The sequence below is a fragment of the Thamnophis sirtalis genome, unplaced genomic scaffold, assembly GCF_051295495.1.
Source record: "Thamnophis sirtalis isolate CommonGarterSnake01/CBP01778 unplaced genomic scaffold, rThaSir2_p1.2 scaffold_12, whole genome shotgun sequence".
NCBI classification, from domain to species: Eukaryota; Metazoa; Chordata; class Lepidosauria; order Squamata; family Natricidae; genus Thamnophis; species Thamnophis sirtalis.
Genome location: NW_028261392.1, coordinates 55,147,027 through 55,163,075, shown reverse-complemented (window position 1 = coordinate 55,163,075; position 16,049 = coordinate 55,147,027). Strand labels below are relative to the sequence as shown.

The window sequence follows — 16,049 nt, the reverse complement described above, 5'->3', positions numbered from 1 at the left end:
GTTAGGTTTAGGGTTAGGTTAAGGGTTAGGTTAAGGGTTAGGATTAGGTTTAGGGTTAGATTAAGGGTTAGGTTTAGGGTTAGGTTAAGGGTTAGGGTTAGGTTAAGGGTTAGGATTAGGTTTAGGGTTAGATTAAGGGTTAGGTTTAGGTTAAGGGTTAGGATTAGGTTTAGGGTTAGGTTAAGGGTTAGGTTAAGGGTTAGGTTAAGGGTTAGGGTTAGGTTTAGGGTTAGGTTAAGGGTTAGGGTTAGGTTTAGGGTTAGGTTAAGGGTTAGGGTTAGGGTTAGGTTAAGGGTTAGGTTAAGGGTTAGGGTTAGGTTTAGGGTTAGGTTAAGGGTTAGGATTAGGTTTAGGGTTAGGTTAAGGGTTAGGTTTAGGGTTCAGTTTAGGGTTAGGTTTAGGATTAGGTTTAGGGGGGTTAGGTTTAGGGGTTAATTTTACGTTTAGGGTTTACAGCATGCTTCTGTCTCCGCGCTGTTGTCGCCCTGTTGATGACGTCAGCGACGCGGTTTAGTCGGACGCGGTTTAGTCGAGTGCCGTTTTGTGGTGGAACCCAGAAAAAGTGGGTTCTCTTTGACCTTGGTGTTAGCAGCAGGCATTGATTACAGATTTTCCTCCTCTCTCTCTCTCCCCCTCCCTCCCCCATCTCCCTCCCTCCTTCCTTCCCTCCCTCCTTCCCTCCTTCTTCCAGATTTGCTAAACTTCTCCTCAGGCTGCCTGCATTGCGCTCTATTGGACTGAAGTGCTTGGAACATCTCTTCTTCTTCAAGCTAATAGGTGATACCCCTATTGACACCTTTCTTATGGAGATGTTAGAGACACCTCTGCAAATCACCTAATGAAGACAGGATGCTAACAAGAAACCACAAATGACACCACCGAAGAGGTTTTACTTCCTGATCTGACTGCTTTCACTCATTCCATTCTCCTGACCTCCTGTATGGAATAACTTTCAGAAAGGAATAGGAGCTCCTATAAATGTTTAGCTTTAAAAAAAAAAGGAATGTTATTCATATGCAAACTTTTAAATAGCAGCTAGGAGGAACGGGGCATTCTGCAGTTCATCAAAAATTATTTGTAACTCATCACAAAAAACTTGTATGAATGATTGAGTTTAAATTATTTTTTCACTTCCCAAAAGATGAGAAATAAAATAATATATGAGTAATTAGTATGGAAGTCACTGCTGAGGTCCTGCTTACTGGATATTCCGGAGAGTTGAGTCAGGGAATGTCTCTTGCAACATGTCATTTATATCCTTGTATACTTGTGTTCATATTTTACCCAGAATATATCTACACATGATAAGAAACTTGCATCGGATGTTGTTGACATCATCATTCCAATATGGAACAGGATAATTTGGAATAGATTTCCATTCATTTACATGAATCTGGGCCTGTTTTATTTTAGATAGCAAAATCACATACATGACTTTAGATTTTCTTTTGTTATTTTTTTTTAACAAATGTTTTTTTTTAATTTTAATTAAAACAAGTACAGCATCTTTCTTTACATCTGTAAAAAATGTATCAATCGATTACAGACAAGCTTTGGTACATCTCCTCCACGGTCAACAAACATAACTCATATTAACTCAAGCATTATCATATATCCATTTTCATTTGACTGTAATTATTATTTAAAGATATTAATAAAAGTAATAATCTTGAACAGTACCTGCCCACACCAGTGGGAAAAGAAAAAATCAAAAAGAAAAGGCATAAAAGAAAAAAAATAAAGCAAAAAAGGACAAAAATGACAAAGGACAAGGCAGGGGAAAAAAAAACGAAACACAGGTATCTATCATAAAAAAGAAGAAGTATATCAACTGGTTACAACATGCTTTGGTGCTTCTCTTCCATTAACTCATATTAATTCAAATATCTTAACTCAAATGTTTACCATATTAACATCATTATACCTCCAGTTTTAATTACCTATAGGTTATTTAAACATCCTTCATCCTTAGCTATTCCAAAGAATTAATCCATAACGCATGCTGACATTTCATTTACTTACTTGTAAAATCCTCTATTAATATCAAATCCTCATATCCTATTTTAGCTGAACATCCATAATATTTAATCATATTCTTTTGTTATTTTGTTGTGACAGTATTTATAAGTAACCTGTTCAGCATGTTCCAGGTTCAAACTACAACATAACTTCACATGGAAATGAAATCAATTCCTCAAAGGAATATTTCACAATTACTTTGTACATATTCCTGCTGCAGTTTGTTATGTGCAAAGAGGATGATACCCCAATGCCCAAACCTATCTTGAAGTAGAAGGGTTCAAATTCTCGCTACATAGAATAGTTCATATCAGAACAAGGAGGTTGAGCTAAAAACAAACTTTCATGATGTTGCTTCTGTTCTCTTGTGTTCCTAGTGAAAGTATTCTTAATCATTTTGCTGGAAGTCTACCAACCCTGAAAATTCTTACATTACTCTTATGAGGCACCAGAGGGCTCCCTGGATAGGAGGAAAGGAAGGACTGGAAATAGGGAGGTGGAAAAAGAAGGATAAAAAATTAGAACATTTAAAAGCTAAAACTGAAAGATGGTGGCCTCCATAACAACCATCAAATGAGGATGACAAGTACTATGTGTTGTATGCAAGTAGTTATGTTTTACATATTTGGGGCAATAAAAAGCAGACACATTTCTTATAATTCCTTATGCCAACATTTAACATTTCTTCTGCATTATACTATTCTGTTTTTTTAAAATAGTTTATGAAAATGCTGCTTATAGTTCATCCTATTCTTTTCTATTTTTTATTATAAAAAAAGCTGTGAGAGGAAATTATACTTTATTTGTATAAAGCACGAATTAACCCAATCAGAACAGTGACTATAAATCTAAACATTTTTATTATTGTGCAAATGAATTAAACAGAGAACTTATATATATCATACATCTCTGTGATCATATACTCCACCTTCAAGATAAATATAAAATGATCAGCTAATACAAAAAAAAAAATTTCCTAAATGCCTGAAGTGTTGCCCCCCGCTATTATCCTTGGGCTATTTCAAATATCTCAAATCATATATTTCCGGATGATTAAAGATTTCGTCTCATCCAGCCAAAGTTTTCTTCATCTGCATAGAACAAAAGTATGTCATAACTCCTTATTGAAAATGAGGAATGCTTAAATAACTGAACTTCTGCACCTCAAAACACACTATGATACTTCCAAATTGTATGTCCATACATAGCATAACCTTAGGGTCATGCCACCTTCATATTCTCTGGTCAGAAAACATATGAATCAGGCCTTAAAAATTTAATTATCTTCATTTTTTTTTGGTAAAGCTACATTTTCCTTGGTCCTCTGTAGGTTCATTAATACTGAGTATGCCTTAGAATTTCCAAATAAACATGAGAGGGGAGAATCTTAGAGGGAGATCTTTTGTTTAACTAACCAGTAGATTATCTGACATTCAACCCAAAACTATCTGACATCATCTTCTTCATTGATAATTTATACACAGTGGTGGGATTAAAACTAGTTCGCACTGGTTTGGTCGAACCGGCTGTTAACTTTGTGTGCAGTTCACCGTACTGGCTGATTCATCATGCAGCATCAAGAGCCAAGGTGGCGCAGTGGTTAAATGCAGCACTGCAAGCTACTGCTAGATCAGCAGTTCAGCGGTTCAAATCCCACCGGCTCAGGGTTGACTCAGCCTTCCATCCTTCCGAGGTGGGTAAAATGAGGACCCAGATTGTTGGGGGCAATATGCTGACTCTCTGTAAACCGCTTAGAGAGGGCTGAAAGCCCTATGAAGCGGTATATAAGTCTACTGCTATTGCTATTAGCTTCTCCCTCACCAGTGGTGGGTTTCAAAAATTTTTGGAACCTCTTCTGTAGGTGTGGCCTGCTTTCCGGGTCCACTGGTGGAACCTCTTCTAACCGGTTCGGTAGATTTGACGAACCGGTTCTACCGAACAGGTGCGAACTGCTAGGAACCCACCTCTGTCCCTCACCCTCCCAGGCACTCCTTGCCTCGGCTTGCCTCTCCTGAAGCCGTTTTGATATCTCTGCACTCCTCCAACTACCCTTCCCTTGCCCCCTCCAAGCAAGCCACGTCTGCGCAGGCGAAATCCCAAGGCAGCTCTGACAAGGCACTCGGAGGGAGGGGCTGGAGCTGCTAAACAGGTGGCCAAACTAAGTGCCTGAAGAACTCCATCCATCACCAGGTGCCTCAGCGTGCAGTGAGCGAGGCCTCAGTTGGGCTCCTTGGCAGACAACGGCTTTGCAGGGGGCCAATCTAGTGTCTGGAGCAGGGTCTGCCCTAAGAAGGCCGGGGGTGTCACTGGGGCTTCTGCGAAGAGCAGCTCAGGCCCTGTCCCTCCATGGCGCCATGATCCACGAGCTGCTGCTGGCGCTGCACGGCTATCTGGCGGCCTCTTCTTCTTTTTAAAAATAAAGTTTTTTATTTTTTCATTTTCCTAACAAATAACCACATGTATACTGTTACATAACCAACATTATATTATATTGTTAAATGTTTACATCAATTCGTCTTACCCTCAACTGTCAAAAACGATTATTGGCTCTTCTGCTCTCTATACACCGTATTTGTACCCCATCCATCATTTTCTTCTCCTTCTCTCCTCTCCCTCCCTACCTCCTTTCTTCCCTCTGTCATCCTTCTCTTCTCTACTTCCTCTTCCTCTCTCCCCTTTCCACTCCTTCTTTCTCTCCTCCTCTTCCTCCCTGTCTTCTCTCCTATCCCTCTCTTCTTTCCTTACCTCTCTCCTCTACTTCGCACTCTTCATCTCATTTACTTGGTGTATTTCAGCTTCTGAGCGAGCTCCATTTTATGTTGATGGTATTTATAATTCATTTTCAATATACATATTTAATTTTAACATATATCTTCCTCCTTTTTTAAAAAAGGGGAAAAAAAGTATACATATATAGTATAGTATACTCTCCCTTTATTTGTTTATTTATCAGCACAAATGCAACACAAATGTAACAATGGCAACAGTAAAAATAATGGCTTTCTGTCATGATGGTATCTTGTGACGAGCCGATAGACAGAGAATGGAAGCAGTCTGCTTCCTCCCATATTTGGGCATACCAGGGGTTGTGACACTAAATACATATATAGTATATAGTATATAGTATGTAGTATGTAGTATGTAGTATGTAGTATGTATGTATGTATGTATGTATGTATGTAAACCAGCCTATTTTTGGCTGAGATGTAGGCCTGGTTACAATTCCCAGCCATTCTCATCATTATATTTATATAGTTATACATCCTTACTCACCCTAAATCTGTAGTTCTGTCTTTAAGAGCCAAGGTGGCGCAGTGGTTAAATGCAGCACTGCAGGCTACTGCTAGATCAGCAGGTCAGCGGTTCAAATCTCACCGGCTCAGGGTTGACTCAGCCTTCCATCCTTCCGAGGTGGGTAAAATGAGGACCCAGATTGTTGGGGGCAATATGCTGACTCCCTGTAAACCGCTTAGAGAGGCCTGAAAGGCCTATGAAGCGGTATATAAGTCTACTGCTATTGCTATATTGCTTTATAATCTCAATAATTTTCCATCATAAGTATATTTCATGTTCCCCCTCCATTTTTCCATATTTTGACTTAGCTTACCCTTTATTGTCTTCAAATAACAATCCTTACTGTTCAATGTTCCTTATAGTTCCATTAATCCATTATGTAAGATAACAAGCGGTACACACCTCACTTTGTTCATCATTTTAAGAGTTGTGTCCATATTTCATGTATTTTAACCTATACTTAATTGTCCTTCCATTGCCATTTTCAATCAATTAGCAATTCAGTTTAATTATCATGTATAAAGGTGAATCACATACCTCTACTTTGCATTCTCCACATAACACTTTCATATTTGTCCATATACCATATATTGTAACCTTTATTTAATTATCTTTCCATTATCATATTTAATCAGTTAGCAACTCAGTTTAATTATCATATATAGGAGTAAACCACATATCTCAACTTTATATTTCCCATATAGCAATTTCTAATTGTCTGTTTTTCCTAGTAAGTCTTTTGTCCCAATTCTCTATTCCTGTCTTCTCCCTTTTCTTTGTTTTGACATGTCCACCCTCTTCAATTTTCTCCAAGCCACTGTCAAACCCAGTGAAATCTTTTGTATTTCCCTTTGTTGGGGCATAATCTCCCTCTTCAGTTTTCCCTATACCACTGTCAGGCCCAATGAAGTTTTTTGTCTGCTTTTTATTTTCCACCATTTCTACCCCTTCATTATCCCCCCTCTTCTTCCTTCACTTCCTGCTTCTCCTCAATATCTAACTTCAAAATTCTATTTAGACTTAATTTTAATGATTTAGGCATATTTTTTTATAATTTCACGTAGTTCTTCAAATTCCCACCTTTCCATAATGTCCAGTTCCAAAATTACAGTTAGTTATACAATTCTTATTTGAGAGTTCTAGTCCACCTTAAATTTAGCTAATTCAGCTAATGTGAAGAGGAAGAGAGATGGGAGCCATCTTGATCATTTGTCCTCCCTCTGGCAGAAAAAAAAAAAACCCTTTGTATTTTCCCAGCTCTTTATTTTATTTTATTTTTTCCCTTGTTACCTTAATGTCCAGTTCCAAAATTACGGTTAGTTATACAGTTCTTATTTCAGAGTTCTAGTCTGCCTTAAATTTAGCTATTCAGCTAATATGAAGAGGAAGAGAAGTGGGAGCCATCTTGATCCTTTATTCTTCTTCTGGCAATTTTTTTTTTCATATTTTCCCAGTTCTGGATTTTCTTATTTTTTCCCCTTGTTACCTTCCACCTCTCATTGGTTAGAGTTGCTTAAAATATATTAATTGGAACAAACTCGAATGTGGCAAATTCCTTTGGTATGTTTCTCTTCGTCTCCTTCTTTTTCCAAAATCTGATTTATGACAATTGGTTAATTAAAGCTCCTGCTCAGGGTTTCACATTCCATTCGCTGTACAGACAAGATGACATAAGTGAGAAAATAGTGCTTTTTTCTTGATTCCTCCCTTGTTATATTCCACCTCTCATTAATTGGAGTTGCTTAAGATATGTTAGTTAGAAGAAACTCGAATGAAGCAAATCTCCTCAGTATGTTTTTGGTTTCCGTTTCACCCTCTTAATCTCTTTTAATGACACAATCTTTTCAAATCCAAATTCAAAGTTTGTGTTTGAATGGGTTTGTCACTTCTCTGCTTTCTCCTTTCTGTCTCCAAGTTGTTTAAGCAAATGGCTTTTTTGGGGCTAGTGATTTAACTCTCAATTTTTCCCCTCCTTCCTTCCTTCCTTCCTTCCTTCCTTCCTTCCTTCCTTCCTTCCTTCCTTTCTTTCCTTCTTTCTTCTTTCTTTCTTTCTTTCTTCCAATATTGATCTGTCCATCAATATTATTTATACTCTCAAGGTTCTTTGACTTTTCCAAATTCTGATTTATGACTGTTGCTTAATTAGATCTTCTTACCAAGCTTTTCATCCTGTCTCCTACACACTCCTGTTCAGGTGCTTTTGCTGAAAACCAGCTTCTTGTGCAGCCATGTTGCCATGCTGCCTGCCCCAATGCTGATTCAGAGGGCAAATCTCTGACCTACGAGGGATCTGTTGCACTCCCTCTGGGTCTGATGAGACATTGCCCTTTCTTCACCCTCACCCCCAGGGAGGTTCTGATCCAAAAAAGGATCTTGACATTCGTTTGTCAGACAGAGTTCATGTAAGGCACTTCAGAGCTCATCTGTCCAGCTGAAGAACTTCTGGTCGAATCCCTGGGCAGCCTATTCATGGGCGGCAGCAGCAGCCTGCAAGTGGGTGCCCTTTGCCCCTCCCATCCCAGCTATTCCTCACCTGGCCTGAGAAGGTAAGGCCGATGGTAGGGGAGGGAGACCAGCAGCTCTGGGCCCGCTGCACAGATAAGTATTGTATGATACATAAACAAAATACCATATTTTTCAGAGTACAAGATGCACTGGAGTATAAGACGCACCAAGGTTTTGAAGAGGCAAATTTTTAAAAAGGTTTTTGCACTCTGCAAACCTCCCAAAAACGACCCGTTTTTCATGAAAACGGTTCTGTTTTCCCCCTCCAAAAGGCATGAATAGCCTTTAGGGGGCTTGCAGAGTGCTCCTGGGTGAGTGGTCCCCCCTTAAAAAAGCAAAAAGTGGCCCATTTTTCGCAAAAATGGGCTTGTTTTTTTGTCAAAAAATTGCATGCATAGCCTTTAGGAGGCTTATAGAGTACTCCTGGGGGGGGGGCGCAAAAGTGAGCAAAAAACAGCTCATTTTTCACTCATTTCTGCCCTCCCCAGCCCCCAGGAGCTCTCTGAAAGCCTTCTACAAGCACTGCACGGCCATTTTGGTGAAGGGGGCAGGGCTTCGGGAGGCAAAAAATGCTATATTCAGTGTATAAGATGCACCCAGACATTCAGCCTCTTTTCTGAGGGAAAAAGGTGTGTCTTATACTCTGAAAAATATGGTATGTAATATTTTGGAATAATACCAAAAGAAATTGGTGTACAGGTATCCTATAGAATTTTTCAACGTTGTCTCCTTCCTTATATGACATTTTATAAACAAAAAGACACACACATGCTGCATCTGGAGGTTGAATTATGGCAACTGGACCAAACTTTGTTAAAACTGAAACGGTTGGTTGCTCATTCAAGCAACTTCCTCAGTCAGAGCAAAATTAGTTAGGCAGAGAGTCAGAGAATTGTTGGAATGTACCAACATTTTTCACACGAACTTCAGGGGTTTCTCCTGAAAACTAATTTTGCTCTGACTGAAGAAATTGCTTGGATGAGCAACAAAACATCTCAAATTAACAAAGTTTGATCCAGTTGTCATGATTCAGCCTTTAGATACCTTTGGCCTGGATGATCGAGTCTTCATTGACATACACACTGTATGCGTGTGAGAGAGACTTTCTTATCTAATCTTCTCAACAAGATCAATAAGGTCTTTAACCTGGGATCCAAGCAAAGGATATGAACTGATTTGATATGATTGCTGTTGGTTTCAGCATTTGACCATTCAGCCATTTCTGAAGTTTTGAACCAATTATTATTGAGATTTGCATCAAATCAGAAATCCCTTCCTTGGTCTTTTTCCCCCCCTTGTATCTAAAACAAGGCTATTGGTGCATGTATATATCATCTCTTACAATTTGAACTTTGTAGAATTTCCCTCAATGCCACGTGCTTCATCACAGGTTAAGAGGTAAATTATTCCATAGAGATTGATAGGCTGTTGTTGGTTGGTGGGATCAGTCCAGCTCTTATTGGAGCATTGTTTCTGAGATCTGTACCATGAGAGAATGTGACTGTCTCCAATCAGCCTCTCCCCCAGAATCTATCAAATCTCCAGCTGATCTCTAATTTGGATATCTGATTTTTGAAGATAGATTGGTCCATCTAACTACTAACTGGCACTGGGAAAGATGGTGAAGTCTCCACCATGACATAATGTGATGTACCCGTGGTTCGTCCATGAGGCCAATGTTGAGAAAAGACACAGACACGAGCTTTCTCGGGATGGAGCGACCCAGATTGGGTCTGGGAGCCCCTTTTATTGAGACAGGACAAAGGCAGGAGGAGCAATCAGCATGTGATTTAAGACAGCCTGTCAAACTACAATTGCTAATCTACTGCTCAGGGAATTTCTGTCTATATATGGTCAAATCCTGGGCGTCGTTGGGTAAGGCACATCTAGAGCGAACTATCAGGATGTTATGTTATAAACTATCAGGATGTTATGGAGCTTGTTTTTTCCTGTGGGGTTCAGCGTGGCTGCACATGCCCTGTTATGCACTGGGCCATGGGTGACCACCACACCTACACAAGGAGTTATATGACAACAACATAAGAGAGTGACATCTTCCATGTCACAACATAAACACACACCCCACCATCACCCCCCAGCAATCAACTGTTATTGAGCTCCTTTTGAATGTGGATTTAGTGTGGGGGAAAATTATTAGTCTTCAAAAGGAGTGAGACCTCCCCAGTATTAGTCAGCCCCAAACATCTTTGCCTGCCACTCTAATCTTGATATATATATTTTTTTAAGTCTGCCATTTTCCTTCTGAAGACACTGATCCTACTGATTAGCTGGTCGCTGGGATTGGAAAATTGATAAGTAAAGCTGGAAGAAACCGAGGCTTACCAATGCTGGTGGGCTTGCACAGGGAAGCAAGATGCAACCAGCCACCTTCCCCTACACACCCCAGCCAGCTGTTAGTTGGACTTGTTTTGAAAGCATCTAGTTCAGTGTTTCTCAACCTTGGCGACTTTAAGTCCTGTGGACTTCAACTCCCAGAAGCATAGCTGTCTGGGGAATTCTGGGAGTTGAAGTCCACAGGACTTAAAGTCGCCAAGGTTGAGAAACACTGAACTAGTTACAATGTCCCTTCTGAGACATTCCTTCTGTGGCTGAGCTGCCTCTTATCTGACCATTGTCTAGTCTGGATTTCTTACTCTTATTTCCCAAGGAAATTCCACACGTACCATTACAATTGGCATGCTCTAGGTCCATGATGTTCCAGAGGTGGCATGCAGAACCCTCTCTGTGGGCACAGGTGTTGTTGCCAGCTGCTCTTCTGTTTTCCGGTGTGAGCATGTGCGCCAGGCATCTGGTCTTCAGGTTTCCATTGCTTTGGCACCTGCAAAGACCAGCTTGCTAGTGTGCATGCCCACCCATGCCCACGCTGGAAATCCTAACACCAAGTGGCCAGTGCGTGCATGGACACCAGGCAGCTGGTCTTTGAGTTTCTGGGGCTGCGGTGTACGTGCGTTCTGGTTTCGGCACTCAGTGCTGAAAAGATTCACCATCACTGCTCTAGGTTCCTTAAAAAATGTCATTGATCAGGATGAAGTGTACCTTCCCTGTAGCATTGCTGCCCTCTCAAGTGAGGTTCTGCCTAAGATCCTGGTGGCCCCCTTCTGTTGCTGTTTAGAAGGGTCACGAAGATCTGGCTCTCTATTCAGACCTTTGTGGAGGGAAAGTGAGGCCCTTTGCTTGTTTCCATCTGGTCTGTCATTCTTGCCACACTTCATCTCTCTCCATTGTAACTGGTTTTATTGTAATTTTCTTGTTTGTTGGGAGTTTCTAGTTGTCCAAAATCCTTGGAAGTCAAGTAGTCGGTTCCACCACAAAACCGCGGTCGACTAAAGCGCGCTTGACGAAACCGCTTACCTGACGTCATCACAGCGCTACGAAAAAAGCACGCTGTGAGCGGTAAAGCTAAAATTAATGCGTAAACCTAAACCTAACCCCCCCAAACCTAACCCTAAACCTAACCCTAAACCTAACCCTTAACCTAACCCTAAACCTAATGCTAAACCTAACGCTAACCCTTAACCTAACCCTAACCCTAACCCTAACGCTTAACGTAACCCTAAACCTAATCCTAACCCTTAACCTAACCCTAACCCTAAACCTAAACCTAACCCTTACCTTTACATGAATCGGCTTGCTTTAAAAGCGCTTTTTAAAGCGCCCTTTTTTCTCCGTGGTCGTTGTTGTCGCGCTGCTGATGACGTCAGCGACGCGCTTTAATCGGGCGCGCTTTAGTGGACCGCGTTTTTGTCGTGCCACGAAGTAGTCTACATGTTTGATAAATAGATCAATCAGTCAGTCAGTCAGTCAGTCAGTCAGTCAGTCAATCAAACAATCAATCAACCAACCAACCAACCAACCAACCAACCAACCAACCAACCAACCAACCAACCAACCAACCAACCAACCAACCAACCAATCAAAGCCCTGAATGGCAAAGATGCCACTAAAGAGCAGAACTTGCAGAGTTGGTAAGTCATTCATAGTATATCTAACAGTGGCTGCAGTTTGAGGGGAATTTGACGGTGAAAGTGATAACTTTAGGGCTTTCACTTCAATTTTCATGAGTTTCCCCACCAAAAATGTGCTGACATTTTCAGAGAAGATACTGAAGGCTGTGGAAAAGGGCCTCGGGAAGATTCCTATGGTCCAGGAGCTGCAGATTGCCCGTCCTAGAATTAAGCAGACAAATGGAAGGTTATATTCGGAAAAGTGCAAGATTGATAGCTGCAGAAAACAGCAGCACCAGTTCAAATACAGTGGGCCAACTCTGCCACTGGCAACAGGGACTAATGATATGGACGAAAGGTAAAGATTACCAAGGCTGGGTTCCTATAGTACATCCAGGTTAATAAACACATAATACATAACTTGCTAACCCCAAACAAATGGGTTTACCATGTCCATAGGAGGACATCATCATTCAAACGGCCCAGTTTATTTCTGTCTAGCCTATTACGTTGTTTGAACCAAGCGATAATGAAATTACATGGTGCTGTTATTTATATACCATGGAGGGAGCAAATGTAATAGAGATGCAATTTCTCATATTAGGTTCATCAAAGGCAAAACATATTCTCAGTGCATAACTCATCAGATCTATTAAAACTTACTTAGTTTAATGGGGTTTCTTCACAGGTAACTGAAGCAGTTGTGTATACAAAGGAAGAGGAAGAAAGTTGGATGCATTCAAGTTCTATCATCCCAGGTTTCATTCAGGACCCCCTTTGGCTCCCAGCTGTACCAAGCTCTGCCACAAAGAAAAGTTTGGGGCATCACTGTAACGTTCCCGTGGTTCGTCCATGAGGCCAATGTGGAGAAAAGACAGGACACGACCTTTCTCGGGATGGAGCGACCCAGATTGGGGGTCTGAGAGCCCCTTTTATTGAGATAGGACAAAGGCAGGAGGAGCAATAGCATGTGATTAAAAACAGCCTGTAAAAGTATAATTTCTAATCTACTGCTCAGGGAAGTTCTGTCTATATATGGTCAAATCCTGGGCGTCATTGGTTATGGGGTTTTAGGAGTTTGTTTTCTCCTGTGTGGTTCAGCGTGGCTCCGCATGCCGTGGTATGAACTGGGCCATGGGTGACCCACACCTACACAAGGAACTATATTACAACACATCACATTGGATGACCCAGTGGCAAATTAAATTACAGCTCATTTTTAGCTCATTTCTGCTAAATAACCAATATTATTAAATGGGATTCATGGAGCCCTTGCCACAAGCAATTAGAGGAGATCTGCTGGGGAAGAAACTTTATATTCCATTCACATTTACACTGATGATAAAAAAAAATGTCACCTTTATAACTTTTTCAGACCTGTAAAGCAAATTGAAAGGTGAAGTATAATTGTAAAATTTTGATGTTTTACTTAGCAAACATTTTACTTAATCTGGTTGCTGGTCCCAATTGGGGTAGCTAAACAAAGACTATCTGTGTGTAATATTCTGTTCAACATACAAAGTTCTAATGCCTATTTTGACCTTAAACAATAAGGTCAAAATATTTTATTTTTTCTGGTTCTAGATCTAAACATTTATTGGACATAGGTCAGCAAAAATTCACTGGAACAAAAGCACTGCTAACAGTGACTTAACTTTCAATTTTATCTTCTAAACTCCATTGCACAGAACATCAGAGAAGTTCTGGATTCCAGTAAATCTTTTCTGTTAAACAGATTTTTTTGTTTTCTTACTCCACAAACATTTGCTTAAAATACAATGAAGTTCAACTTTCTGTTGTGTTTTTTCCCCTCAGAAGCAATATTTGTTACTACTATTCTATGAATATAATGAGAATATAACATTTTTTTCCCAGCCAAGCCCTTTCCAATAGTTTGGGGCTCCCTAAATCCCTTTTTATAATATTAGGTGGGGTTTCTGAGCACTTCCAGACATCTGCAGAAGACCTGATTAGAAGAGGCTGAAAAAGTGCATGACATCCTAGAAATATAAAACCAATCATTGTATTTATTGATTTTTTAAAAATGTGTTTAATATGAAGAGTATTTTCAACAGGAAAACTTGGGTCTTTTAGAAGCCAAAGCTTTTCTTACTGTGCTTCACTCTTCCACCAAACCCACTTGGAAGGGAAAAGGCCCTCACCATTTAGTAAAACAGGCAGTGGGCAGCCAGGAAAGTTGGTGAGGGTCTCTAAGAAGGGCAAAAACGGTTTGGTGGTAATGAACATCTCCAAAGGAGATCCACCCATCATACCAAAGGAGAGTTCTAGAGTGCTCTCCAGATGATTCAAACCCGACCCATCTGGTCAGGCCAGGCCTGGGAAAGCTTTTCCGATGGTGCAAAGGTCTCCCATTTCTTCCTGTCAAATCATCCTGTGAAGAAGCAGCCCCTTGGGACACTTGGGGTCACATCTGCGCAATCTTCCGTGCAATGCCTGGAGAGCGAACCTGTCTCCCTGCCCTCCCTCCTAAGGGAGCCGGAGCGAAGGGGTGTCCTTAATTAAGCTTGGTGTTTGGTCCTTCACTTCTGGCGCAACCGGCAAGCGATCTCGAAATGCCAAGGGGTGGGGTGGGGGGACGGCGGGGGAGAGAAAGAGAGCAGCCTCCCCGGAGTCAACTGTCTGCCTTCAAACTCCTTTTCCAAACTAATTAGACCAGATGATGCCCGAGACAACGCGCACCTGCTCGACCCACCTTGCAATCTGAAACAGCGAAGTGCCGAGGTGATATTTGGGACGATTTCAATGTCCCGAAATTTCCCGTCCTGAGTTTTCCAACAGGACGCTCTGCCAGCTAAGGACTTCACGGCTTCCCCCCCCCCCCGCCCTCCGGGATGGCGGGCATTGCGGTCCACGGCCAACTCTGCTAGAAACGCGAGTGGGACGCCTGGATACAGGACCGCCGCAGCTCCAAGCAAATTTGTGTCGGGCTAGCGAGGGAAAGGGGGAAATTAGGGCATGATGGCTCGACCCCACTGGTGTGTCGGTCCCTGACAAAATCCGGCGGCACCAAAGGGGTCAGAATAGGCTTGCTTTGCAAGGCGAAGATGGAATCAAGTATTGAAACTCTGTGGCTGCTCCGACTCTCTGGAATGAGCTCCCCGCGGAGATTCGAACCCTCACCACCCTCCAGGCCTTCCGCATAGCCCTTAAAACCTGGCTGTTCCGACAGGCCTGGGGCTAAAGCTTCGTCGCCCCCTTTCGAATGGTATGATTGTTGCGTTTTTTAACTATGTACTGTTCTGTGTTGTTGTTAAACTGTCTGTATCCCCCTTTCCCTTCTTTGAGTTGTGAGCCGCCCTGAGTCCCCTTAGGGAAAAGGGCGGCATACAAATGAAATAAAACTCGAAACTATTGTGGGACTAGGGTTAGGCGTAGTTCCAGGAGGCCACTTCGGAAACAATTTCCCTGGGTAACTTAGGAAAAGATTCTAGGTTTCATCCTTGGAGTTTGGCTGTTCAATCATGCCTAGGTTAATGTGTCATTTTGAGGGAGGCGAAGGCGCAGAGACGAAACTTTTCTTAAGTTAACTCTGCGCAGCGCAGTGGGCTGGACGGGGGGCTTCCGAGATTGGGGGCGGGGGGGGCGGGGGGCAGAGATCAACGTGGCTCGCTGGCCCTTATTTATTGAAGGGCGTTTTTGAAGCCATCATAGAATCACACACACACACACCCCCAACCCGTCGTCCTGGCGTCGAGTCAATTTCAGGTTAAGTAGACGGCGGGTGGAAAAAAACCTCTGAGTCTGAATCTGGATTCCTTTCGGAAGATCTGGCAGCAGACGAGAGTTTGCCCGAAGATCTCTCTCTCTCTCTCTCTCTCTCTCTCTCTCTCTCTCTCTCTCTCTCTCTCTCTCTCTCTCTCTCTCTCTCTCTCTCTCTCTCTCTCTCTCACTCACTCACTCTCTCTCTCTCTCTCTCTCTCTCTCTCTCCCTCCCTATCTCTATCTATCTATCATCTATCTATCTATCTATCATCTCTCTCTCTCTCTCTCTCTCTCTCTCTCTCTATCTATCTATCTATCTATCATCTATCTATCTATCTCTATCTATCTATCTATCTATCTATCTATCTATCTATCTATCTATCTATCTATCTATCTATCTATCTATCTATCTATCTATCTATCTATCTATCTATCTCTATCTATCATCTATCTATCTATCTATCTATCTATCTATCTATCTATCTATCTATCTATCTATCATCTATCTATCTATCTATCTATCTCTATCTATCTATCTATCAT

General features: G+C 41.5%; 1 protein-coding gene across 1 annotated transcript in view; it reads left to right on the top strand.

Moving 5' to 3' along the window:
- Positions 1-1,168, top strand: part of RXRG (retinoid X receptor gamma) — a 43,174-nt gene extending 42,006 nt beyond the window's left edge. Inside the window, exon 10 of the mRNA XM_087726367.1 lies at positions 692-1,168. Coding sequence (XP_087582493.1) covers positions 692-839 — 148 coding nt within the window. The 3' untranslated portion in view covers positions 840-1,168. The remainder of the gene's footprint in view (positions 1-691) is intronic.
- Positions 1,169-16,049: the final 14,881 nt, after the last annotated feature.